General features: G+C 43.3%; 1 protein-coding gene across 3 annotated transcripts; it reads left to right on the top strand.

Moving 5' to 3' along the window:
- Positions 1-22179, top strand: LOC119965985 (CD83 antigen-like). 3 transcript variants are annotated; one of them, XM_038797075.1, is made up of 6 exons: positions 1-141; positions 409-533; positions 14250-14478; positions 15614-15687; positions 21363-21462; positions 22017-22179. In XM_038797075.1, the coding sequence occupies exons 1-6, from the start codon at positions 90-92 to the stop codon at positions 22034-22036; spliced, it is 600 nt and encodes a 199-aa protein (XP_038653003.1). In that variant the 5' UTR covers positions 1-89; the 3' UTR covers positions 22037-22179. The 3 variants fall into 3 exon arrangements, with proteins under 3 accessions (XP_038653003.1, XP_038653004.1, XP_038653005.1); XM_038797076.1 differs by lacking the exon at positions 21363-21462; XM_038797077.1 differs by lacking the exons at positions 21363-21462; positions 22017-22179 and adding an exon at positions 16974-18034.
- The last annotated feature ends 5635 nt before the right edge of the window (positions 22180-27814 follow it).

The raw sequence follows: 27814 nt of genomic DNA, 5'->3' as shown, positions 1-27814 counted from the left end.
AATCGTGAGTTGTCCTTTGTCGGGAAAGGTCTTGACTTCCAGCCAAGCCGAGGAAGAACCTTGCTGTTTCTCCACATGATAGTTTAAACATGAGCCGAAAAACATCTCACCACTCCCAACACTGGTTTCTGGGTGTCCAAGGTAAATGTTTTATCCCGTTTCTCCAAAGTGAATCTTATATTGTGGTTAGAGCAAATGGCTTCTGAACAGACTCTGCCCAATCTGCCGAGCTGAGGGCCAAACTGTCAGATCCTCTTTTTTTTGTTACGTGTGTTGTATATTTTCGAAGGACTGTTTCTTGTTGTATATTTTCGAAGGACTGTTCCTTTTCACGGAGAGCAGCAGCATTTAATGTTGAGTTTATGAGCGTCGTGTAACTCTTACCTTTGATGTTCCTTGTTTTTGCAGCTCTGATGTTTTTGGGCGCGGAGTGCATCTCCGAGGTTGCTGTAAAATGTGGAGAAACAGCAAGGTTGCCCTGCAAAGCAGACTTTCAAATTGGACTCCAGTACCGGGCTATCAGCTGGTACAAGGTGAACATGTGCGCTCGCGCCAGGTTTGGCCGTATAATGTGAAGTTCATGTTCATCCCACCTTGAAATGCTTAACTTCGTATTATATAAATACAAATTGCTGTTTAAACTCACGGAAAACAGAATCTGTAACTAAATGGAGATGTGGTTCCCTCACCATTGCCCCCACCCCCCACCACGTGTTCCAAGTTGTCTTTTGACACAGTGCTTACCTCTGTTCTGTCATTAACACACGCAGACCCTCTTAATGTGCTACTATCAGCACCCTTCATAGTATTACCACCATTATTATCATCACCATTATTACAGTCCCTTTGTCTTTTTGGTCACAGCATCATTTTCAATCTCCACCTATGACTGGTCCTCTATTCAGACCCACTGCTCCATCAACCTAACAGTATAACTCTCCTTCAGTTTCAAGCCACCCTGATTCCAAACATTAGCTCAGTTCTCTCTCCACAGATGCTGCCAGACCAGTTGAGAGGTCCAGCATTTTTTGTTATTGTTTCAGATTCCAGCATCCATAGTAATTTGCTTTTATCTTGATGATATAATTCATCCCCACCTTTGTAATAGCAGCATTGATTCATAAAACAAGTTTCTTTTGGTTTATTTGCACGCAAGATGTGAATATCGCTGGCTAGGCCAGTATTTATTACTCTTGGGAAGGTGGTGATGAACCACCTTCTTTGAACTGCTGTAGTCCATGTGCTGGCGTGAGAGGGAGTTCCAGGATTTTGACCCAGTGATAGTGAAGGAAATTAATCTGATTTTATTTATTTGTATTTTTTTTACTAGTTGATTTGCCACATGCTCTGTAATTATAAAATGTAGTTCAAAATCAAGTGGAACAGTCCAAAGATGTGCAGGTTCGGTGGATTGGCTATGCTAAATTGCCCTTGGTGTTCAAAATTGCCCTTAGTGTCCAAAATTGCCCTTAATGTTGGGTGGGGTTACTGGGTTATGAGGTAAGGTGGAGGTGTGGGCTTGGGGAGGGTGCTCTTTCCAAGAGCCGGTGCAGACTCGATGGGCCAAATGGCCGCCTCCTGCACTGTAAATTCTAGATCTATACAATAAGAAATTTTACTGCACCAGGTTAAAAGTCCAACAGCCTAGGCAGATATATTTTAGGTCTGTGTAGCAGGAAGTAAATTGGGGAAATTCCACCCAAGTTGCTTCATTTTATTTTCGCCAGTTGGTGGAGCAAAAACACCCACAGTTTCTACAAGTTTGAAAAAAGCTGGGACAAATGGTGTTGTGGGGGAGGAGTCAAAACTCATTTGGCAGGGGTGGTGCAACAGGAGAGACGAAACAAGTTGCACATATAAGAAGGAGGGGCAAACTAACAGGACAAGTAATGTAGAAAAGCAGGAAGTAGCAGAGTTGTGTTACAGCTGCGGTTTGATGAGGTAGAGCACAAATTGCCAAATTAGGTTATGCTACAGTAGTTGTATGGAAACCTAGTTTAAACATGGACCCAATAGAAATTAAACATTCCTGGCTACAGATAAAGTAGTGTTGATCAAAGATAATATTGCAGTTCAATACAGGAGCAATATACCATGGGTTATAGACCAGATCTATTTGTAATGAAATGAAAATCGCTTATTATCACGAGTAGGCTTCAATGAAGTTTCTGTGACAAGCCCCTAGTCGCCACATTCCGGCGCCTGTCCGGGTAGGCTGGTACGGGAATCAAACCGTGCTGCTGGCCTGCTTGGTCTGCTTTAAAAGCCAGCGATTTAGCTGAGTGAGCTAAACCAGCCCCTATTTGGGTAGAGTTAAAGAACAAAATACGAGCTGTTCGATTTACTGGCTATTTATTATAGACTTCAAAAGAGTGAGAAGGAGATCAAGGAACACATCTATTGGCAAGTTTCAGAGGAAGTTGAAACAAAAACTAATAGTGGGGGACCTCCATTGCCCTAATATATGTTGGAAGGGAAGAGAGGAAACAAGAATACATGGGAAGGAAGATGAAGAACTTCTTAAATTGTTTACAGTAGCATTTATTTAGGTAAGCACATTTCTAGTCCAACAAGGAAAGAAAGCAAAAACAGAAAATGCTGTTTAAACTCAGCAGGTCTGGCAGTATCTGTGGAGCGAGAAACAGGGCGCAATTCAACTAAATGGGAACAAAATCCCATAGCGAGTGCATTTGGCCACGTGTTTCCCAGCGCGCGCAGCGTCGAAAAGCACATGGCTATAAAACACCATCCACATTAAATAAGAGTCTTCAGTGGGGAATGCGCGGCTGAGGCCCCATTTCTATACCGAGGAGCTCTACGTGTCGGAAGCCCTCCCAACGCCCGCAACGCGACTCCCGAGACACCCCCAAGTCCCAATGCACTATGGGAGGGTCCACAGCCCCCTGAACCCCCAACACCCACGCAGGGGACGCCAGGCCTGATCACCACACACAAATGCCAGCTTGGCACCTTGGCAGTGCCAACCTGGCACCCCAACTATGCCCCTGGCAGCTGGCAGTGCCAGGCTGGCACCCAGGTGGCAGTGCCAGGGTACCTCAGCCCCTGGGAAATCCCCACAAATGCTGTTTGGTCTGGTCCCTGTTTCCGGAGACCAGGCGCTCGCCTGAGGTCTCAACGCCTCGGGTACCTCGGGAAATTACATTTGAAAGTGAAACTAGTTGTGTCGCTTTAATATGCAGGTTTGCTAAAAAGTGATCACACAAAGTGATTACATCTCAACATCTTGCAAGATCGAGTTAGATCCCGCAAGAGGTTGTGAGCCGAGTAGGTTCCTGGAGCGAGGCCTTCCGGCTTCTATCTGCCATGTTGCACCGTGCAAGCTGCTTTTCGGGTGGCTGTCGGATTGCGCCCTCCGAGTTAATGTTTTGTGTTGATATAAAGATGGTAGACGTTCTGACCAGAATCTTCTCCCCTTCCCATTAAATCCAAAGATGCACAGGTTAGATGGCCATGCTAAATTGCTACTTAGTGTCTAAAGATTATGTGGGGCTACAGAGAGTACATAGATAGAATTTACAGTGCAGAAGGAGGCCATTCGGCCCATCGAGTCTGCACCGGCTCTTGGAAAGAGCACCCTACCCCCTATCCAAGGTCAACACCTCCACCCTATCCCCATTACCCAGTAACCCCACCCAACACTAAGGGCAATTTTGGACACTAAGGGCAATTTATCATGGCCAATCCACCTAACCTGCACATCTTTGGACTGTGGGAGGAAACCGGAGCACCCGGAGGAAACACACGCACACACGGGGAGGATGTGTAGACTCCGCACAGACAGTGACCCAAGCCGGAATCGACCCTGGAGCTGTGAAGCGATTGTGCTATCCACAAGGCTACCGTGCTGCCCTGATATGGCAGGGATTTTCATTGACCAGAAACTGAACTGGACCAGCCACATAAAAACTGTGGCTCAAGAGCAGGTCAGAAGTTGGGAATTCCGTAGCAAGTAGCTTACCTCCCTGAAGTCTGTCCACCATCTACCAATCACAAGTGTGGAGAATGATGGAATGCTCCTCACTTACCCAGATGAGTGCAGCTCAAACAACAAACAAGTAGCTTGACACCACCCAGGATAAAGCAGCCCATAGCCCATCCACCACCTTAAAATGTTCCCCCCTCCATCACCAGCACACAGTATGCATCATCCACAAGATGCACTGCAGCAGGTTGCTAAGGCTTCTTTAACAGCATCTTCTAAAGCTGCAAGCTCTGCCCCTCCAGCCATAAACCATTCTTTCTCAGAACTATAATGCCGTTCCTTCACTGTCACTGTAAAACCTTTCAACTTTCTCCATAACAGCATGTGTACATACAGCAGAAAGATGATTCATCAACACCTTCTCTTGGACAATTAGGGATGGGCAATAAATGTTGGAATTCAGAGATGCTTACATCTCATGAATAAATTAGAAATTCCTTGGTAATGGAAGTGGGGAATAAAGGACTAGAGGATTGGAGAGGCAAGTTTTGATCAGGGATAATCAGCATGGCTTTGTCAGAGGGAGGTCATGCCTAACAAATTTGATTGAATCTTTTGAGCATGTGACCAGGTGCATAGATGAGGGTAGTGTAGTTGATGTAGTTTACATGGATTTCAGCAAAGCTTTGACAAGGTCCCACACGGGAGGCTTATAAAGAAGGCAAATGCGCATGGGATACAGGATGATTTGATAAGGTGGATTCATAATTGGCTTAGCGGTAGGAGACAGAGGGTGATCCCAGACACTGCTTTAGTGTCTGGAAGCCAGTGACCAGTGGCGTACCACATGATCTGTGCTGGGCCCCCAATTGTTTGACATTTTATAAATGACATAGATGACCATATGAGGAGTAGGATCAGTAAGTTTGCGGATGACACAAAGATTGGTCGGGTAGTTAACAGTGAGGTTGAGTGTCGGGTTCTCGGAAGATATAGACAGGATCGGTAATAAGTGACAGATGGAATTTAACCCTGAAAAGTGTGAGATGATACACTTGGAGGGAGTAATTTAACAATGAAGTATACTATGAAAAGTCTGACACTGGGAAGTTCCGAATAACAAAGGGACCTTGATGAGTTTGCCCAGAGATCTCTGAAGGCTGATGGGCAGGTTAATAAGGTGGTGAAAAAGCATTTGGAACACTCGCTTTTATCAATTGGGGCATAGATTACAAAAGCAGGGAGGTCATGATGGAGCGTGTAGAACTTTGGTGATGCCACAGCTGGAGTACTGTGTGCAATTCTGGTCGCAACATTATTGGAAGGATGTAATTGGACTGGAGGGGGTGTAGGGAAGATTCACCAGAATGTTATCTGAGATGGAACATTTAAGTTATAAAGAGAGGTTGGATAGAGTTGTTTTCTCTGGAACAGAGAAGACTGAGGGGTGACCTGATTGAGGTATGTTCAAAGTGAGGGGTGGGAGGTTTAGGGCGATTTTGAAGGAAAATGTTTTTACCCGGAGAATGGTGACGGTCTGGAATGCACAGCCTGTGAGGGTGGTAGAGGCGGAATGCCTCACATCCTTTAAAAAGTACCTGGATGAGTACTTGGCATGCCATAACATACAAGGCTATGGGCCAAGTGCTAACAAGTGGGATTAGGTGGGCAGGTCAGGGTCTTTCATGCATCGGTGCAAAATTGATGGGCCGAAGGGCATCCTCTGCACTGTAATATTCTGTGGGGATTGCAAATATAACATCCCTATTGAGAAAGGGGGATGATGGATAAAACTGGTAACGACAAATAAGTCAGTCTAACATCCTAACAATCTAACAGTGTGGCGACCCGGGCCTTTTCACAGTAACTTCATTGCAATGCTAATGCAAGCCTACTTGTGACAATAAAAAAAAGGTAGGAAAGCTACTAGACCATTATCAAAGACAAATGAATTCTCACATGAGGAAGTATGGGTTTATAGGAATGTTTGGAACTGATTTATTGAAATACAAATGTTATTTGACTAATCTGGGGAGAAATTGTTCCCTCTGGCAAGGGGGTCAATAACCAAAGGTCAAGGGCAGCATGGTGGCGCAGTGGTTAGCATTGTTGCCTCATGATACCAGGGTCCCAGGTTCAATCCCGGTTCTGGGTCACTGTCCATGTGGAGTTTGCACATTCTCCCAGTGTTTGTCTGGGTTTCACCCCCACAACCCAAAGATTTGCAGGGTAGGTGGATTGGGCACTTTAAAATTAAAAAGAAAATAACCAAAGGGCGTAGATTTGGGGTCAGTGACGTGTTATTGGCCAGGGTTTAGAGAACCCCAAAGTGTATCATGGAGTTCACCTGACCCACAACTTTTACTAGATTGTGGTATGGGGAGCACACGGCCCACTCTACAGCTGTGGTACAGCAGAAATCGAAAAGTATATTTTAAAGCAAAACAATGTTTATTCTATGAACTAAAGTTAACCTCTTTAAAACATACAGTGAACATCGTAGCAACTATCAATTCAAATACAACCCCCAAAGAATACAACACTAAGTAATCCTTACTTTCCTTTTAACATCCATAAGACTAAAAAAAAACATTTTAACAGAAGCACATCAGGTTTAAATTCACTACTGAGAACAGTTATCACTCTGAATTTCCCAAATGATCAAGAGATAGTCTTTACATGGCAGAAGGAACAACATTACACCTTCCGCGGCTGACTGCAGCTCCAACACTGAAACAAAACCAAAAAAACACACACACCCAAGCTTTTCTCAAAGTGAAACTAAAAAGCAGAACCAGAGCTCAGTTCCATCCACACTCTGACATCACTACAGTAACTTTAGCAGACTATCATTTCTTAAAGTGACATTGCCATGACAGACGGAAGAACTAAAGGTAAAACAAGGAGGAATTTGTTTGAGGTGAGACAGAGGGTTGATCGAAGATAATGCAGTTGAGGTTGTGCATATGAATATTTGAAAAACGCTCGATAAAGTACCAAATAAAAGATTTATTTGAAAATTGAAAGCACATAGTATTAAAGGGAGCAGTAATAACTCCAATACATAATTTGCTCGAGTATATGAGGGATAGGAAACATAGTATGGTGGACAGATGCCTTTCTGGCTGGAAAGAAGTATGTAATTGAGTTTCCCAGAGATCACTGTTGGGGCTTTTGCTCTGACCTGGACTTGGGTCTAAGAAGCACAATTTTGAAGATTGCAGACAATATTTTTTGCAACATAGTAAATAGTGAGCTAGATCGTAGCAGATTTCAGGGTGTCATGGACTGGTGAAATAAGAAGGTTTTAAAATAAAATACTGCAGATGCTGGAGATCTGAAATAAAAGCAGTAAATGCTGGAAAACTCAGCAGAATTGGCAGTGCCTGTGCCGTGGGAACAAGAGTTAACATTTTGAGACAAATAGAACATAGAACAGTACAGCACAGAACAGGCCCTTCGGCCCTCAATGTTGTGCCAAGCCATGATCACCCTACTCAAACCCACGTATCCACCCTATACCCATAACCCAACAACCCCCCCCCCCCCCCCCCCATGCTAACCACCATGCTACCCTGCTGCCCCTAAATATGACTCTTAATCAGATATTAGGGAAATGAATACATGAACAAGTACACATTATCTCTGGTTATGCATTGGCTACAGTATTGTGAACAATTCTATTTTTTTTAAATTTAGAGTGCCCAATTCATTTTTTTCCAATTAAGGGGAAATTTAGCGTGGCCAATTCACCTACCCTGCACATCTTTTGGGTTGTTCACCTGACTCACAACTTTTACTAGATTGTGGTATGGGGAGCACACGGCCCACTCTACAGGCGTGGTACAGCAGAAATCGAAAAGTATCTTTTAAAGCAAACCCACGCTAACACGGGGAGAATGTGCAAACTCCACACCGACAGTGACCCAGAGCCGGGATCGAACCTAGGACTTCGGTGCCATGGTCCCAGTGCTAGCTACTGTGCCACCGTGCTGCCCGTCTTGTGAACAATTCTGGACACCACACTTCAGGCAGCACGTCAAGGCTTTGGAGAAGATGCAAAGGGGATTTGCCAGAATGGCAAAGGCTAAAAGATTGCAGTTATCTGGAAAAGCTGGGATTGTTCTCCTCCGATCAGAGAAGTTTTAAATTTAAGGGCAGACCAAATGGAGGTATTCAAAATTATGAGGGATTTTGATAAAGCAACTAGGGAGAAATTGATTCCTCTGGCAAGTCGGTCAATAACCAGAGGTCACAAATTTAGGGTAATTGAAGGAAGAAATCGAGGCAAAACGAAAACAAGATATTTCTTCACACGAGGGATGTTAAGATCTGGAACAGTACCTGAAAGGGTGGTAGAGTCAGATTTCCTAGATTTTTTGAAGAAGGAATTCAACATGAAACGGAATAATTTTGAAGGGATTTGGGGGAAATGTAGGGGTGTGAGACTAAATTGGACTGTGCTTTCAAAGATCCAACACAGGAATGACAGACAGCACTAATGACCTCCTACTATGTGAGAAGGTTCTGTGAAGTGCACATTATTCTATTAAAGTAATTGAAAATATTTTTGCAATTTGGTGATGTTTCTACTACCTCCTCAGATGTATTGAAGTAGTTACACACTCACATGATCACCTCTTTTTATGCCTTTACAGTGGTTCCAAAACTATCAAATCCATCATTAATCACTGAGTTATAATCAAAATTCCATTATTCAATCATACAGGCACACCAGCATCAAATTGTTTAGGTGTTGCGTGCCTATTGTATTCTAAACAAGGGATTTGGCGCATTCCACAATTCATTGCCTCAAATAAAATGTTTGGTTTTGATGGTCGCTCATTGCCTGCAAATATTAACTGCTCCCCTCTCAAAAGATGCTGACTGTCCTGCTGAGAATTTCCAGTATTTTCGATTTTTAATTCAGATTCTTGGAAACTGCAGTATTTGTCTTGGTAATTCATCACCTCTTGTCCTGTGTGCCTGGTATCCATCCCTAGCTTGCTGCCAGGTTCCCGTTAATTGCTAGCCTCAATACCAAACACCACATAATTGCCTTTGTGGCTTAGCTTGTCCATCTCCCATTCACCAGCAGCTAGAAATCAGAATTAGGTTATAATGTGAAGAGCTGGACAAGAGAGTCTGTTTCAGATTTCAATACATTAAACTTGACGCTGCTTCAGGTAAACATTAGCTTCTGGGTGGCTGATGGGTGGAGCGTGCTGGCCAACCAATCCAGCAGCAAAGAGGCCAGAGCCGATTTTTCACGCCCAGGCCTTATTAAATCGGAGTTAATATTGACACCACTCTGGCAGCCAATGAGTTTTAGTGCAGGGGGAATTGTGGTTTTAATTTAGAATCTCTGAACCCATGATGAAAACTATAGAAACCAGTTTAGAGACTGCAGCAAGATTATTTCCCCCAATAAAATGCAGTGAGTTCAAAATAATTAAAATAAAAGAATTACACACAAAATCAATTCCAGTCACCTACAGCAGTGTGGTGGTGTTGGCATGAATGATGGGAGGAATTACTTAATCATCTCCATTTTGGCTAGGGCCTGTACTGCATTATATAAAGTATCTTGGGATGATGTACTCATCCCAAATGGGCATTCTGATGTAGCTAGCTGAACTCAAACCAGCACAATATTGCAACAAGATAAAACTAGGACGATTGCCATCATGAGGGAGGAGCTTGGGGATTTGGTGTGCCAAATGATTTTATTGGATTCGCAGGTAGATTCCGGGCCCCATATATTTAATTTAAAACTTAAACTTGAAGAGCCCATGAGAAAATTTGACAGTAAAAATTCTCCTAAAATGCATGGCACACACTGCTATCTAGTCATGTAGTAAAGGTGCCTGATAGAGGTCTATGCTTTGAAAGCCTTGAGGTAGGCCTCTGTAAAAATGACAGTCAGAAAGATGGCGCTATTCAGGCAGCAAGTCTACTGAGACCATTTTGAGGCTGTCCCTGTCCCATTAACAATGATTATGGCAAGTTAAAATTATTCTCCTTCCATTCACTATAAATAGCACTGCAGTAAAATTACCTCAGAAAAATAGTCAAATCTAGCTGTGTTTGAATCATTATAGATTGCTTGTAGAATAATCGGTGGTTTCCTTACATCCACTTTCAATAAATAAAATCAAAATGCTATTTTACCAGTTTGATGCACGATCAGTTTGCACCCAATTAAGCAATTTATCACTCAGCAACTAGTTGTTGCAAATGTTCTTTCTCCGAAGTTATTTTCCTACGTCTGTCCACTATTAATTTTAATCCTGAGTGTTTACACCATAATTATATTGCAATTTTTGGAAGCTTAATGTAATTTGAGAAAATACATGTGACTGTCTCCTATTTGTTGTGCGGGGTGGGTCAAAACACCAAAAAGTGATATTCAGGTTAGGAGGGTGGGCATTTGAGATCTATATCAAAAGATGATTGCCATTCTTTCTCCGAAGTTATTTTCCTACGTCTGTCCACTATTAATTTTAATCCTGAGTGTTTACACCATAATTATATTGCAATCCAGCAGAGGGCAGCAGAGCAGAGCTACTGGTCAGCTGTTATGGGGAAATTTGCATACGTGCAGTGCGGTCAGCCTAAGTTGAAGGTGAACCTGCGAAGGAGACCCAAGGAGTTTGAGGGAACGAAAGCATCCAGCAGAGGGCAGCAGAGCAGAGCTACTGGTCAGCTGTTCTGGGGAAATTTGCATACGTGCAGTGCGGTCAGCCTAAGTTGAAGGTGGTTTGTGGAGGGGCTGCTGTCAAGTGACAGTTAAACCCGAAACACTTTGTGAGTGTTTCCCACCCTACCTCCTCCTCTAACCAACCCTCCCACCCCACGGTGGTTGGGAAGCGGGAGCAGGGGCCTGTCGTGAAGGTGAGTAAGTGCCTTTAAATTTGCTTACCTTTCAGCGGGAGCAGGGTTTGAGGTAATATCAGGTAAGCTCTTCCTTTCTTTCTTTTTCTTTTTCTTGTTTTTTTTAAATCTAGAGGTGATGTCAGGGAAGGCAGTACAATGCTCCTCCTGCAGAATGCTTGAGGTGAGGGACGCCGTCAGTGTCCCTGCTGATTTCATCTGTGGGAAGTGCACCCAACTCCAGCTCCTCAAAAACCGTGTTAGGGACCTGGAGCTTGAGCAGGATGAACTTCGGATCATTCGGGAGGCAGAGGGGGTCATAGATAGGAGCTTCAGGGAAGTAGTTACACCAAAGACTGGAGATACATGGGTAACTGTAAGAGGGACTGGGAAGAAGCAGTCAGTGCAGGGACCCCCTGCGGTCGTTCCCCTGAGTAACAAATATACTGTTTTGGATACTTGTGGGGGGGACGACTTACCAGGGGTAAGCCATGGGGTACGGGCCTCTGGCACGGAGTCTTTCCCTGTTGCTCAGAAGGGAAGGGGGGAGAGGGCAATTATGATGCCATTAGACATGACTTAGGATGTGTAGGTTGGAGAAGTAGGCTGCAAGGGTTGGGCACACTGGATATGTGGAGCTTGTTCAAGGAACAGCTATTGCATGTTCTTGATAAGTACGTACCAGTCAGGCAGGGAGGAAGGGGTCGAGCGAGGGAACCGTGGTTTACCAAAGAAGTGGAATCTCTTGTTAAGAGGAAGAAGGAGGCCTATGTGAAGATGAGGCGTGAAGTTTCAGTTGGGGTGCTTGATAGTTACAAGGAAGCGAGGAAGGATCTAAAGAGAGAGCTGAGACGAGCAAGGAGGGGACATGAGAAGTCTTTGGCAGGTAGGATCAAGGAAAACCCAAAAGCTTTCTATATGTATGTCAGGAATAAAAGAATGACTAGGGTAAGAGTAGGGCCAGTCAAGGACAGTGGTGGGAAGTTGTGTGTGGAGGCTGAGGAGATAAGCGAGATACTAAATAAATACTTTTCGTCAGTATTCACTCAAGAAAAAGATAATATTGTGGAGGAGAATGCTGAGACCCAGGCTATTAGAATAGATGGCATTGAGGTGCGTAGGGAAGAAGTGTTGGCAATTCTGGACAAGGTGAAAATAGATAAGTCCCCGGGGCCTGATGGGATTTATCCTAGGATTCTCAGGGAAACCAGGGAAGAGATTGCTGAGCCTTTAGCTTTGATTTTTAGGTCATCATTGGCTACAGGAATAGTGCCAGAGGACTGGAGGATAGCAAATGTGGTCCCTTTGTTTAAGAAGGGGAGTAGAGATAACCCCGGTAACTATAGGCCGGTGAGCCTAACGTCTGTGGTGGGTAAAGTCTTGGAGAGGATTATAAAAGATACGATTTATAATCATCTAGATAGGAATAATATGATTAGGGGTAGTCAGCATGGTTTTGTGAAGGGTAGGTCATGCCTCACAAACCTTATCGAGTTCTTTGAGAAGGTGACTGAACAGGTAGACGAGGGTAGAGCAGTTGATGTGGTGTATATGGATTTCAGTAAAGCGTTTGATAAGGTTTCCCACGGTCGGCTATTGCAGAAAATACGGAGGCTGGGGATTGAGGGTGATTTAGAGATGTGGATCAGAAATTGGCTAGTTGAAAGAAGACAGAGAGTGGTAGTTGATGGGAAATGTTCAGAATGGAGTTCAGTTACGAGTGGCGTACCACAAGGATCTGTTCTGGGGCCGTTGCTGTTTGTCATTTTTATAAATGACCTAGAGGAGGGCGCAGAAGGATGGGTGAGTAAATTTGCAGATGACACTAAAGTCGGTGGAGTTGTAGACAGTGCGGAAGGATGTTGCAGGTTACAGAGGGACAGAGATAAGCTGCAGAGCTGGGCTGAGAGGTGGCAAATGGAGTTTAATGTAGAGAAGTGTGAGGTGATTCACTTTGGAAAGAATAACAGGAATGTGGAATATTTGGCTAATGGTAAAATTCTTGGTAATGTGGATGAGCAGAGGGATCTCGGTGTCCATGTACATAGATCCCTGAAAGTTGCCACCCAGGTTGATAGGGTTGTGAAGAAGGGCTATGGTGTGTTGGCCTTTATTGGTAGAGGGATTGAGTTCCAGAGCCATGAGGTCATGTTGCAGCTGTACAAAACTCTGGTACGGCCGCATTTGGAGTACTGCGTACAGTTCTGGTCGCCTCATTATAGGAAGGACGTGGAAACTTTGGAATGGGTGCAGAGGAGATTTACCAGGATGTTGCCTGGTATGGAGGGAAAATCTTATGAGGAAAGGCTGATGGACTTGAGGTTGTTTTCGTTAGAGAGAAGAAGGTTAAGAGGTGACTTAATAGAGGCATACAAAATGATCAGAGGGTTAGATAGGGTGGACAGTGAGAGCCTTCTCCCGTGGATGGAGGTGGCTAGCACGAGGGGACATAGCCTTAAATTGAGGGGTAATAGATATAGGACAGAGGTCAGAGGTGGGTTTTTTACGCAAAGAGTGGTGAGGCCGTGGAATGCCCTACCTGCAACAGTAGTGAACTCGCCAACATTGAGGGCATTTAAAAGTTTATTGGATAAGCATATGGATGATAAGGGCATAGTGTAGGTTAGATGGCCTTTAGTTTTTTTCCATGTCGGTGCAACATCAAGGGCCGAAGGGCCTGTACTGCGCTGTATCGTTCTATGTTCTATGTTCTATTCTACATTCTATGCAATGTACAGTCCAGCCCCCACCCACATCCCCCAATCGGCTTTTGGCCTTAGAATCCCTATAGTGCAGAAGGAGGCTATTCAGCTCATTAAGTCTGCACCAACCCTCTGAAGAAGCACTCTACCTAGGAGCACTCCCTCGCCCTATCCCTGTAACCCCTCACATTGATCATAAATCTAAGGGCAACTTAGAATGACCACCTAACCTGCACATCTTTGGACTATGGGAGGAATCCGGAGCACCTGGAGGAAACTCACACAGACACGGGGAGAAAGTGCAAACTCCACACAGACAGTCACCCAAGGCCAGAATTGAACCTGGGTCCCTGGAGTTGTGAGACAGCTGTGCGAAATTGCCCCATAGTGTCCAACGGGTTAAATGGGGTTACTGGATTACAGGTCTAGGGTGGAGGTGTGGACTTAAGTAGGGGTGCTTTGTCCAAGGGCTGATGCAGACTCGATGGGCTGAATGGACTCCTTCTGCACTGTAAGGGTTCTTTGATTCTTATCTTTTATTCTAGCCTGTATTCCTGGACTACCCGTGGAAAATAATGTTAAAGTAATGGAAAGAGGAATTTGATACAAATATGTTAAATACTGACAATCTTTACACTCCAGTTCCTAGGTTCCAAATATTTAATGCCAGCTTTTTTAATGTTGGAGTTTCCATAGAAATACCAGTTATGTTATTTGTTTTACTTTTACAGATAACTGATAATGGAGTTGGTTTAATAGGAATTGTTCGAAAAGATTTCCGAGAGAACATCACCAGGAAGTATCTGGGTTTCAATGGAACGATTGAGTTAGATTCGGCTCGACCCTATTACTTAATTATTCCCAGTGTCTCCAGGGAGGACTTTGGGACATATCAATGTTCCCTGTCGGCACCACTTGGTGAACAAAACAAGCAAGCAGACGTGGGTCTCCGTGAAAGGGGTCAGTATATTACTGTTGCTGTGATACTAAATAGTCCTGTCTTAACTTGTAGTTTTTGCATTTATCATAGATCACCAGATTCTCAGGATCTTTTAAAGATTTACGCATTATTACGTGATAACTTGAGATTTCAAATAATCTACAATGTCAATTTTTTTAATAAATCGTTTCTTTGGGTGTGGGCATTGTTGGCAAGGGTACATTGATTGCCCAACTGCATTGCTTTGAGAACGTACTGGACCTTCACCTTATACAGCTGACGGCGCTTCCACAAAGGTGTTGAAATACTTCTGTACTTAGTCACCATTGGTTTGACTTCTCTGGTGAAGTAACTAATGGGGTTGCTGTTGTGTACATGGAATTTGATAAAGTTCCACATAATAGAGTTGGGGAGACAGGCAGGAAAGTGGAGATCCGACCACAGTCAGCTCCACCATGATCTTATTGAATGGTGGAGCAGACTCGATGGACCAAATGGCCTATTCACATTTCTTGTGATAGTACCAGTGATTTTCAACACTGGTATGCGTTTTCTGATTTAAATTAATGAAATAAATATGTGCATTTTAAAAGCGCCTTTCATGACTACCAGATATTTCCAAACATTTTACAGTCAGTGAAGTACTTTTGAAGTATGGTTGTACGCGGTTGCCAAGTTGCATGCTGTGAGCTCCCACAAACAACAACGTGACAATGACCAGATAATCTGTTTTAGTAATAATAATAATCTTATTATTGTCACAAGTAGGTTTGCATTAACAATGAAGTTACTGTGAAAAGTGATGTTGATTGAGGGGTAAATATTGACCAGGACATTGGAGATAACTCACTTGCTCTTTAAATGATTTGGCATGGGATCTTTTCCATTCACCTGGATAGGCAGATGCATGATGTTAAAATTAGCAGTAAATTATTTACTTTGAACTACCATCTTCAGATTGCGCCAAATCCCAGGAAAACATTGAGCACCTGTGCGTCATCTCGCAGTTTCCAAGCAAACAAATGCCTGGTAATCTTTCATAGACAATAAACTACAAAGATGTATCATTTTGCTAGTTTTTGGAAAGTTAGTTCTGCCAGTTATTTAGTTGCTTTTTATTGAACATGAGACTAGCAATACAACTTTTTGATACAGGTATCCAGTTTGAACGATGGTGGATTATCGTGCCCATTGTTTTGATGATTCTCGGCTTCATAATCTTCATTGGTGTAAGTATTCAGATGTTATTGAGCGACACTATAGCACAGTGGTTAGCACTGCCATCTCACGGCGCTGAGGGACCGGGTTCAATCCTGGCCCCAGGTCACTGTCCTTGTGGAGTTTGCACATTCTCCCTGTGTCTGCGTGGGCACACCCCCACAACCCAAAAAGATGTGCAGGATGGGTGAATTGCCTCGCTAAATTGCCCCTTAATTGGAGAAAAAGTTGGATACACTAAATTTATTTTTCAAATTAAGTATTCAGACGATGTTGCAAAACAAGTATGGTTTCAGATTTATTTTCAGTAAAATATCACGTGGGAAGCACAAGTGGATAGCACTGTGGACATAGAATATGTAAGAATTTCTGAAAGCATTCTTTTACGGATTTATTTGTGTTTCCAGAGAGCTGTCATAGAATCCCTACAGTGCAATAGGAAGCCATTCAGCCCATCGAGCCTGCACCGACCCCTCAAATGAGCACTCTCCTCATGCCCACTCCCCCCTATCCCCATAACCTAACCTGTACCACCCTGGACACTGACGAGGAAATGTAGCATGGTCAATCCACCTGACCTGCACATCTTTGGACTGTGGGAAGAAACCAGAGCAGCTGGAGGAAACCCATGCAGACACGGGGAGAACTTACAAACTCCACACAGGCAGTGACCCAAGGCCAGAATTTAACCCGGTTCCCTGGTGCTGAGGCAGCAGTGCTAACCACTGTGACGCCATGCCACAAACGTCCTTCGCACTGTATGATTATTATCTTTTGATATGCGTTGTCATAGAGAAGATGATACAGAATTTCTCTAATTTGTCTTTAGGATACTGTTTTCAAAGCTACTGCTATTTCCCAATTTTCACAAATCTGTTATACTGGTGAAAATGTAATTTACCACACAGGCTTAATACTTTATTCTTCCTGTCTGAGGAGACAGTGGCCAGACCCATTTAGAAAGGGTTGAGAAGCACCTCGTGGCTTGGGTGTGATAGGTGTCACTTCTTACATTGCTATCCAAATAATGGAAAATATATGTCAAAGAATGGGGGTCAGGTCTGTTGGAACCCCCCCCTGCCGTTACCAGATGATAACGCAATGCTCGTCACTGTTGGAGGCAACTATAAACAATCATTTTTTCCCCCCCAGATTTACCCTTCCAAATTGGAGTCATGCCCATTGGTCGTACATATTGAGAAATGGCAGGCACATAGTGTGAATGCAAAATTATGCTATGAATGACACAAAGGAGTATACTTGGAACTGAATTCCAATAAAGTTTTTTTTTATAAAGGCAAAGTGGAATTGAAAATCCAAATGACTGCAACAGTGCCTGCACCATAGAGTGCCAGGATGTGCGTTCATTGTTTGATGTTCCACATGCACAGGTTTTAATATCTGGCATGCAGGGACTGGACGTGTCCCCACCAGAAGAATGGGGAATGCAAAGTCTCTATCACCTTCCAGTAACAAACTGTAGTGTGGTTTGGAAGAAGTAACATCAGCGTAACCATTTCTATTAAAGATGTTTTGCATTCTGTTACTGTCATATTTTAAGATATTTTGATTTATCCCAAGTAGGTTTTGCTGTGATTTATATTGAAATGCCAAATTTTGCTCACAAGGGATTAAAGTTCCCGCGACAGCTAAATGGTAGTGATGTGGATTATATTTGGATGAACCAGTTCATGAAGTCAAACTTCCTGGGTATCACTTTGGTGTCTGAAATTCAAACAACCTTTCTTGCTCTTTGTTGGGTTGGCCTGTTCCAGCGTTCAGCAAACTTAATAACAAGAAAAGTCATTTTTAAAAACATTTCGTCACAAATGCAATATCTTAAGAGCTGCTAGAGGAACAGCACCTCATCTTTCAGTTAAGCACTTTACAGCCTTCTGGACTCAACATGGAGTTCAACTTCAGGCTGTGAACCTTCCCCTCCATCCTGACTGCACTTATCTAATAGATTTTTTTTTGTCCCAATACATCTCCCTTCACCACATGGTCATCTGTCATTTGTTCTTAAATTTTGCTTTCACAGGGCACTGATCCTTGTTCTGCTATTAACACATTCTGCTGTCTTACCTTTCTAGAAACATAGAAAACAGGAGCAGGAGTAGGCCCTTCGAGCCTGCTCCGCCATTCATTAAAATCATGGCTGATCATCCAACTCAACAACCTGTAACTGCTTTCCCCCATATCCTTTGATCCGTTTAGCCCCAAGTGCTGTATCTAACTCCTGCTTGAAAGCCTTTATGTTTTACATTGAACAAACAGTGCAGAAGGAGGCCATTCGGGCCATTGAGTCTACACTGACCCACTTAAGCCCTCACTTCCACCCTGACCCTATCCCTGTAAACCAACACCCTCCAAACCTTTTTGGACACCATGGCCAATCCACCTAACCTGCACATCTTTGGACTGTGGGAGAAACTGGAGCACTAGAGGAAACCCACGCAGACACGGGGAGGACGTGCAGACTCCGCACAGACAGTGACACAGTAGGGAATTGAACCTGGGACCTTGTGCTGTGAAGCCTCAGTGCTAGCTAATGTGCTGCCTCAACTGCTTTCTGTGACAGGCTCATTACTCTGTGGATGAAGATATTTCTCCTAATCTCAGTCCTAAAATGTTTACCTTGTATCCTTGGATTGTGGCACCTGGTTCTGGACTCGCCCACCATCAGGATTATCTTTCCTGCATCTACCCTGTCTAGTTTGCTGGAATTTTATAGATTATTATGAGGAACCCCCCCCCCCCCCTCAAAGTATTGGTCCAGGAAAGAATCCCACATACGCTCCAGGAATTCCTCTCCTCGTATTGTTACTAACTTGATTTGCCCAATCTAAATGCGGATTAAAGTCATCCATAATTAAAGATGTTCCTTTAACACATGCATCTCTAATTTCCTGTTTGATGTCATTCCCAACATCATCACTACAGTTTTGGGGTCTGTATACAACTTCCCATTAATGTTTTTTGTCCCTTGGTGTTTCTCAGCTCTACCCATACAGATTCCACATCATTGGAGCTAATATCCGTTCTCACTGTTGCCTTAATTTCCTCTTTAACCAGAAATTTTATCCAATTAGGGTTAGATCCTTTTCTTTTTTGTCTATCCTTCCTAAATACCCCTGGATGATCAATTCCCATCCCAGGTCAACCTGCAGCCTTGTCTCCGTAATCCCAGCCATATCATACCTGTTTACATCTATTTGTGTGATTAATTCATCCACTTTATAGTGAATGCTCCACACATTAAGGCAACAAAGCCTTAAGGCTCGTCTTTTTAACATTGCTTGTCCCATTCCCATTATTTTTCACTGTGGCCCTGAATTCTCTGCTTATCACTTTTTTATTATTCCCCTTTCTTTCTTTTGTTGTTGTCAATGTTTTCCCCCTCCTCTGACTCCTTGCATGGTTCCCACCCCCATGCCACTTTAGTTTAAACCCTCCATAACCAGTTTTACAAATAAGATATCCTCCCGGTCCTGCCTCCGTGTAACCGGCCCAGTTTGTACTGGCCCCACCTCCCCCAGAACCGGTCCTAATGTCACAGGAATCGGAAACCCTCCTCCTCACAGCATCTCTTCAAATGAAAATTGCTTATTGTCACAAGTAGGCTTCAACTGAAGTTACTGTGAAAAGCCCCTAGTCGCCACATTCCGGCGCCTGTTCAGGGAGGCTGTACAGGAATTGAACCCGCGCTGCTGGCCTACCTTGGTCTGCTTTAAAAGCCAGCTATTTAGCCCTGTGCTAAATCAGTCACGTATTGATCTGTTATATCCTGCTAATTTCTGCACTGACTAGCACGTGGCACTAGTTATAATTCTGAAATCACTACCTTTGAAGTCCTACTGTTCAACTTGCTTCCTAACTCCCTATACTCTGATTTTAGGTCCTCGTCCCTTTATTTGCCTATGTAGTTTGTACCAATGTCTATTGGGACCACTAACTGTTCACCCTCTTTCCCCCGCCCAAGATTACCCTGTAGCCACTCTGAAACACCCTTGAGCCTAGCACCAGGGAAGCAACATACCATCCTGGAGTCTTATTTGCGGCCTTAAAAAAAAAAACACTATTCCCCATACAATTGAATCCCGTATAATTTTTGCATTTATGCACTTTTTACTCCTCTGTGGTGCAGAACCAATCATGGTGCAATTAATTTGGCTGTTGCTGCTGCTTCCCCCCCCCCCCCAAAACAGTATCCAAAGTGTATATTTGTTTTGCAGGGGAATGACCACGTGAGAATCCTGCATTGTCTGCTTCATTCTCTTGCTCTGCCTGGTGGTCACTCACTCCCTTCATAGCCTGTGGTGAGACCACCACTCTATACGTGCTATCAACGATAATCTCCGCTCGCGAGTGCTCCACAGTATCGCCAGCCGCCATTCCAGATCTAAACCCCAGGCTTCCAGGAGCTGTAGCTGGAGACGCTTCCCACACACATGCTGACTCTTAGGTACTGGAAATGTTCCCGGCATCCCACATACAGCATGAGGAGCACACGATGCATTGAACTCTCCTGTTATGACTTCCCCATTTAAATTTAACCTTTTGGAAGATACGTACAATCAAATAAGATCAATTACTCTAGGGTTCTTCTTACCTGGTCGTATACACCACAAAATATAGACCGTGCAAACTATAAGCAATAAACCTAGTACATACTTAACCCGACCATACTCATCCTATTGGCTGCTTCCAGTTACCCTGCATCACCTTTGAATCCTGATGTCACCTCAGGAGCTCCAAACTCCAAGCTAGAACTTTGCTCTCAACAATCTCACTCTTTAATCTCCTGGGTCCACACTCCGTCTCACTCTTTCTCATGGTCTTTAATCTCTAGGCTCTGCTTTCAGTCACACTCTTTCTTGCCCTTGCTCTTTAATCTTCTGCTTCCACACTCAGTCTCACTCTTTTATCTCCCCAGCTCCGCTCTCAATCTCACTGTTTTATATCTCTGACTCCACTCTCAGTCTCGCGCTGTTATCCTCTCAGCTCTAACTCAGTCTTGATTGTCCTCATGCTCATTTATCTGCCGGCCACTGTCAGGACCTTCTTCAGTCCGTAACATCAGCATTAGCACTTTCTTTGTCTTGTGCCCAAAACATCTTTGTCAAATCTCTCCTGATCTAACCCTGGCCACCTTCTTTGCTTCACCTGTCCCTGTATAAAATAAGTATAACATCCTTCACATTTTACCCTGTCTTTAGCTCTGAAGAAGAGCCATATGGACTTGAAATGTTAACAGTGTTTCTCTCTTCAGAGATGCTGCCAGACTTGCTGAAACTTCCAGCATTCTCTGTTTTATTCCAGCATCCACAGTATTTTGCTTTTATCGGAACAGCTGCAATGAGGTTGTTCAAATTTCAATAATAATGTAAAAGAGGGTGGACAATTTCAGCAGTTTAAGTTTTTACCAAAAAGTTGTTAATTGAATGATACTTTCTCAAGTATAATGTTTTTTTTTTAAAAACAAGCCATTTAATCACCATCAAAATTGGTTCAATATTGGGAGCTCCATAAGAGTCCTTAATGAGCCTCAAAGTGCATGCCCCTGACCTATTCAATTGGGATTAGTCGACAGAAGCCTTCACCTATAGAAACAGTAGCTGGTTTGATTGGCAGTCCTCATTGAGAGCTGGACAAGGGCCAGAAATCAAACTCTTTATTTTCAAAGGACAAAGAGGCACACAGGCTGTGGAATAGGAAAGAAGTAGTAAAAGAGACCAGCACAAAGAGTGACAACAATTTCTTGGGGTACTACTGCTCAGGTCCAGGTGAGTGATTGTTCAGAAAATTTGTATTTACCCCCCCAAACAGGGATAATGGAGCATGCTTGTTAATTTTCTATTCTGGAGATCATTATAAAATGAAAAATAATTAGTTATAATTTTTAACTTCATTTTGCTCTATTAGAAAAGGGTAATTTTTGATATAAAAGCAAAATATTGCGGATGCCGGAAACCTGAGTTAAAAACAAAGTGCTGGAAAAGCTCAGCAAGTCTGGCCGCAAGTGTGGACATTGTCAACATTTTGAGTCAAGGATGGCTCTTAATTTTTTGTATTTTTGTCTGCTGTTTACAAATGCAAGAGATAGCACGTGCATTTTCCAGTCCATATAATGAGGTGGGATGTCTTGTGTTATTGCCATCAATCATGCTACTGTATGCCTACATGCTGGAGTAAAGATGAATTCCTGATAAGGGATGTGGGGTCTGAGGACAGGAGAGAACAGTGACTGAATTTAAGAGAACATTTCGAGTGGGTCTGAAATTTGTCATAGCTACCAATATAAAATTGTCATGCTAACTTCTTTTTTTTTTTGCTTCAGATCTATACAAGAAAATATAATGGTCCTTCAGATTATAAGAAATGTAACAATGAACCAACCAGTTCTGTCGGAACACTGCCATGCGTCTGAAAACAATTGGTAAAAACAAAATGAACTTTCAGGTCATGGATCAATGAATCTCTATAAAGAGTAGGCTACTGTTTCACGTTGAAGTTTGAAAACTATTTCCAGAAGGTTGCCTTTATGCCAGAGTTCTAGCATTCACAGTTTTAACGATATTCATGTAAGCAGTTGCTTACATGAACTTGAATATTTCTGAAAAGATACATGTTGCTCAAACATTTCTTCTTTCACACATCAGGACATTCACGAATGTCAAATTTCAAACAATCACAAGGAGCAAAGGGTGCTGATTGGTTAGGAAGTCGACTCTGATTGGCTGAGGCATTGCCATGGAGAGGATAATGGGGGAACTGAGCTCCCCAAGCTCCCAGGTGTTTCAAAAAAGGCACATGGGGTGGGATCGGTGGGTGGGGACACATGATGTGATTGCGGGAGTGGCTGCATTTTTTTGCAAGCTTCAGTTCTGCTCCTCTTTTAATCCGTCTTCATTCTAGTGCACATTTAGTTTTTGTTTTTTCATGTTCCAAGAAATGTTTGGCTAATGTCTCGGCGTGAAAGAGCTGATTTGCTCGTGGTGGCTGAGGCATGGCCTTGCTTTCAGTTGTGCGGTTGCTATTGAACGGGTTCCTGCCCTGACGGTGCCCTGTGCATCAACGGATAATGGTTGCTAATGAAGATGGTGCTCCGACTGAAAATGTCAGCTTTACGAAACAGGTCATCTAGGCACAATTCCTTTTTTTAAAATAAATTTAGAGTACCCAATTAATTTTTTCCAATTAAGGGGCAATTTAGCGTGGCCAATCCACCTACCCTGCACATCTTTGGGTTGTGGGAGTGAAACCCACGCAAACACGGGGAAAATGTGCAAACTCCACACGGACAATGACCCAGAGCCGGGATCGAACCTGGGACCTCGGCGCCGTGAGGCAGCAGGGCTAACCCACTGCACCACCATGCTGCCCTCTCAAGGCTCAATTCCAAGAGTGTTTTTATGGAGCTGCGCAAGGAAGTTTTTGTAATAGAGAGAGCACTGTCCTTGGTAGAAGCCCATGTCCACTCTGTTGAGGTCTTGCTGCTTGGCTTGTCATCCATCCTGACAGATTCGAGAGAGAGAGAGAAGAGGACAGGGAGGGGTGTATTGCTGAGCCCAATTCTCAAAATGAAGTGGTGGAGGAGCTCGAGTTTGAGAATTGAATGTCATGTTTTGGGAATCTTGATCTGGAGGCTGGGCATATTGAATTAGATGGAGCGTAACATATCCTGTCTTCGAGGCTTGATGTTGGTTTGGCCTTCTGAACATTGGTCCTATTTTGCCCCATTTTTCATGCTAGTCATGAGGGGTTGAAAGTGGTTGAGCCAGTTGAGTCATTCCCACCCCACCCCTACCAGAGCCGAGATTGTAGGCTGCCACGGTGCTAGTGCATAGCGCAGTAATGGTGTCTCATCCTTCAATCCTCGGGATCCTTGACCGTTGCTTCCTTTGTGAAGAGGTTTGTATCCTGATGGTTGTCCTGCATCTCAGCCGTTATCCTGGACATTGCTCCCTGTTGTCACTTTTTTTCATCCTACAGGGAAAAGTACAATGTGGGTGTGATGGCCTGTACCTTTGGTTATCCTGATTTAGCAAGTTCATATCATTTTAAAAAATACATATATTTTTTAAATTGACTACATCAACCAACAGGGAGCAATGTCCAGGATAACGGCTGAGATGCAGGGCAACCCTCAGGATTAAAAACTTCACAAAGGAAGCAAAGGTCAAGGATAAAGTAGGATGAATGAGCAATCTTCAGGATCTCTCAAGGATTCCGAGGATTGAATTATTTTTTTCCAATTGGTTAGTAGCTATTCGTACACTCTGTATTGTTCAGCAAATGTAAATATTATGCAGAACCTGCATATTGATAGCATTACCTTGTCTATGTGCTTGTTTAGCATTCCAGGCTTATTTACAAACATGCCATTAAAGAAAGTCATTGACATTTGTACCAGGTCGCTATATTATGGCAATATACAGCTGCCGCCATTTTATGAATCTGTATTCAGAGAACTTACTAATGAGCACAGTAACAAGTCTTACAACACCATGTTAAAAGTCCAACAGGTTTGTTTCAAACACGAGCTTTCGGAGCGCAGCTCCTTCCTCAGGTGAATGGAGGGACCTCTCCATTCACCTGAGGAAGGAGCTGCGCTCCGAAAGCTCGTGTTTGAAACAAACCTGTTGGACTTTAACCTGGTGTTGTAAGACTTCTTACTGTGCTCACCCCAGTCCAACGCCGGCATCTCCACATCATTACTAATTGAGCAATTTGCATGCAGAGTTCTCTTTTAATGGCACCATGAATGTCCAAATAGATGATACAGATAATGGATCCCATACAGATCCAGGGCTCACTAACATTGGTTTTGTATGGCCTAATTACCTGTATCTCACCGGCACTGAAATGAGTCTGTGAAGACAAGTACATGGACCATATGTCCCAACAAGTGGCTGACTGAATCAATCAAATCGCATCTTCTTTATTTGTTCATAATAGGTGGATACAGACCGTACTCAACCAGCCCATACCTGCAAAACCATACACAAAACTTCTACTGTTTGATGTGATTATGCTATTGAGCAGCACTTGCTGAACAATCCTGAGTGTGCTAATAGCTACAATAACAACCAATTTAAAATAATCAGTTAAGCTTGTAATGTGATTCTTTTATGTTTGCTAGAAGTCACATGCATTCATATACAGGAACCACTTCTCTGCAAACTAAAAGAATATGTTCGGGCTTTTTTGAGTAACCTGGTAGCTTGGATAGCAGTACTTTCCTTTTGGTTTTGTCATGGCAATCAGAGTTGACTGGCCAATCAATCAACCTTTTGTCCTGTAGTGTAAATTGTTGTGATTGTTTGAAATTTGGCACTTTCACGTTTGTCCTGATGAAAGCAAGACAAAAAGTTTTGACAACATGCGTCTTTTCAGCAATATTTCAGATACTTTTGTTGGATTAAAACAACTGAAGTAATGGCTTCTGTGACTGGGACCGAGGCCTAAGCATTTTCTGTAAGAAATCTACAGGAGCAATTTTAACTTCTTTAGCTACTAATGAAATCTGAGCTGTTTTGAGGTCTAGGTGTCTTTCACAGACTACTGGCACCAAGCACCCTCCCATTCTGAACTGGCCGACAGTTGGCGTTGCATTGGAAGTTGGTGTTCAGATGGGCTAGAGTTTTTGCATTTCAGATAGAACAACCTGGCCCCACCAAAATCAAATGTGAAGATTTCAGAGTCATTTACTGAAGGGGTCTCCAACCATTCTTTTAATAATCATAACCTTAAATAGGCTTACATTAACACATAGGCCACATTCCGGCGTCTGTTCAGGTACACTGGAGGGGGGAGGGGGGGGGAGAATTAAGAATGTTCAAATTACCTAACAGCATGTCTTTCGGGACTTGACTTGTGGGAGGAAACTGGATCACCCGGAGGAAACCAATGGTTGTTGGCTCGGCTCCTCGGTGCCAACTGTATGTGTCTCCCATTTATATTGCAAAATTAAGCTCTGGATCACCATGTCTGAATCCAAATTAAGACGATGGCAGCCAGTCCACTAGCGGAACAAGTTTAAAAACACCCCATTTCCAGTTTTCTTATGGCATGCCCAACAAAATACCCTCAGAATAAACTTAAGTCCCAATCATAGAACATAGAACAGTACAGCACAGAACAGGCCCTTCGGCCCTCGATGTTGTGCCGAGCAATGATCACCCCACTCAAACCCACGTATCCACCCCATACCCGTAACCCAACAACCCCCCCTTAACCTTACTCTTTAGGACACTACGGGCAATTTAGCATGGCCAATCCACCTAACCCGCACATCTTTGGACTGTGGGAGGAAACCGGAGCACCCGGAGGAAACCCACGCACACACGGGGAGGACGTGCAGACTCCACACAGACAGTGACCCAGCCGGGAAATCGAACCTGGGACCCTGGAGCTGTGAAGCATTTATGCTAACCACCATGCTACCGTGCTGCCCCAATCAATACAGTATTGTTTAGTGATGTATTAATGATATTTAATTTCCTAAATGATAAATAGGATCTGCATCCGTATAGAGGATTTCTAGACTATCAAGACATCAAAGGGTATGGGGGAGGGAACGCGAGTATGGTGTTAAGATAGAGGATTAGCCATGATATTGAATGGCAAAGCAGGTCCGAAGGACCTATTCCTGTTTTCTATGAATTGGGGGGGGGGGAGAGAAAAATAGAAACATTGAGGGCACTGGAGATGGATATGGGGGGCTGGGGGGAAAGGAGAATGGGATGACTCAGAGAAAATACTGTGGAAGGGCAAGAAAATGCTCAGTGGGTGGATTTAGGGGAGGGTGGATTGTTAATGAAGATGTTAAAAGTGTTGAAGACAGATGTGCAGTGGGAGTTTGCTTTGTGAATTGTAGTGATTTCAGTCAAGGATTTTGATCAGTGGTACGTATGCAAACCTGGGCAGGATCGGGATCTGCTCCCAACTAAAAATGAAGGCAGTGACCTTTTCTACTTTAAGATGGTGGATCTCCCTTGGTAACAAGCAAGATTAAGAGGCAGTGGATTGATTGGTTGGACTGAGGTGGGATGGGGATTGAAACAGATATGATGAGGGAGGTTGGAGGTTGGGAGGAAGTGAATTGGGATTCAATTAGGGCCCTATGGATGGAAATGGGGGGCGGGGTGGAAGAGTAGGACAGGGTAAGAAGATCTAGCAAAAATACTCAAATGGATAGAGAGGAGAATGAGCAAGCTGGAATGCCCCTCATTTTGAGCGCTGCTCAGTGGATAAGGTGCTTTGGAAGAATGATGGGCCCAAAGGGAAGGTAAAGCAGAGAATTCCAATGATCCTAGTCCAGGACTCTGAATTGTGGGTCTGTGTTGTACATAGTTTTGCTCTGGTATCTTGATGTTTGATTTTTCTTGTTTTCAATAATTTACATCACCTCCCCAGTTCTGCCTTCTCTGGCTGGAGATCAGGGATTTTTTGTTTATTATTCCTGGTAAATGAAAATCCATTGATTCATAAAATTACCCGTGGGGTGGTTGTATTCAATCAACAAAGGTAGTTAGCCATCTAGTAAAGAGGATACAAGATGCTAATTACCATCACAAATGATTGCATAAGTAACTAAGGTGTTACCATATAACACTGCAAATAGAACATTCTAGCATTTTACAGTTTATTTGAGCTATGTGCAGTGCCACCAATTAAATCATAATGCATTTGATAAAGTATATTCCTGATGAATTTTTAAAAATCATTGGGATTTCAATTTCTTAAATAAATATCTAAAAAAGATATGGCGTTTTGGAGGTGAGTCAAAACTGAGTATTTATTGGCTAAAATCTGACTACAGTTTTGACACAAGTTTTAAAACCCAGAATATGAAGCTTAGTAAGCATATCATTAATACAATCAAATCTATCTTTTGTCATGTTTTATGATGCAGTCTTATATTACCCAGATGAGTAACTTTATTCGCAGCACTGGAAGGGTTAAACCTATGTGAGAACTAAAGACAGCTTATCTGCTTAATAAGAATGTGATTAAAAGTTGCCAAAGGCCCCGACTGTAGAACTCCTGGCGGAGAGAAAAGAATTACAAAGGAACTTTGACCTGCTCTCCACCAGGAAAGCAGTACACCAACTCCGCCAGGCACGCGGGGCC

The sequence above is a fragment of the Scyliorhinus canicula genome, chromosome 5 (genome assembly GCF_902713615.1).
Source record: "Scyliorhinus canicula chromosome 5, sScyCan1.1, whole genome shotgun sequence".
NCBI classification, from domain to species: domain Eukaryota; kingdom Metazoa; phylum Chordata; class Chondrichthyes; order Carcharhiniformes; family Scyliorhinidae; genus Scyliorhinus; species Scyliorhinus canicula.
The sequence above is the reverse complement of the archived record's forward strand: the minus strand, read 5'-3'. Positions and strand labels throughout refer to the sequence as shown.

Bases quoted from the DNA above. Each gene is read 5' to 3' on its own strand.
- LOC119965985 (XM_038797075.1), top strand. From the start codon at position 90: ATGAGCCGAAAAACATCTCACCACTCCCAACACTGGTTTCTGGGTGTC. The intron at 142-408 runs GTAAATGTTTTA...TTGTTTTTGCAG, and splicing joins CTGGTTTCTGGGTGTCCAAG to CTCTGATGTTTTTGGGCGCG. The intron at 15,688-21,362 runs GTAAGTATTCAG...TTATTTTCAAAG, and splicing joins GCTTCATAATCTTCATTGGT to GACAAAGAGGCACACAGGCT.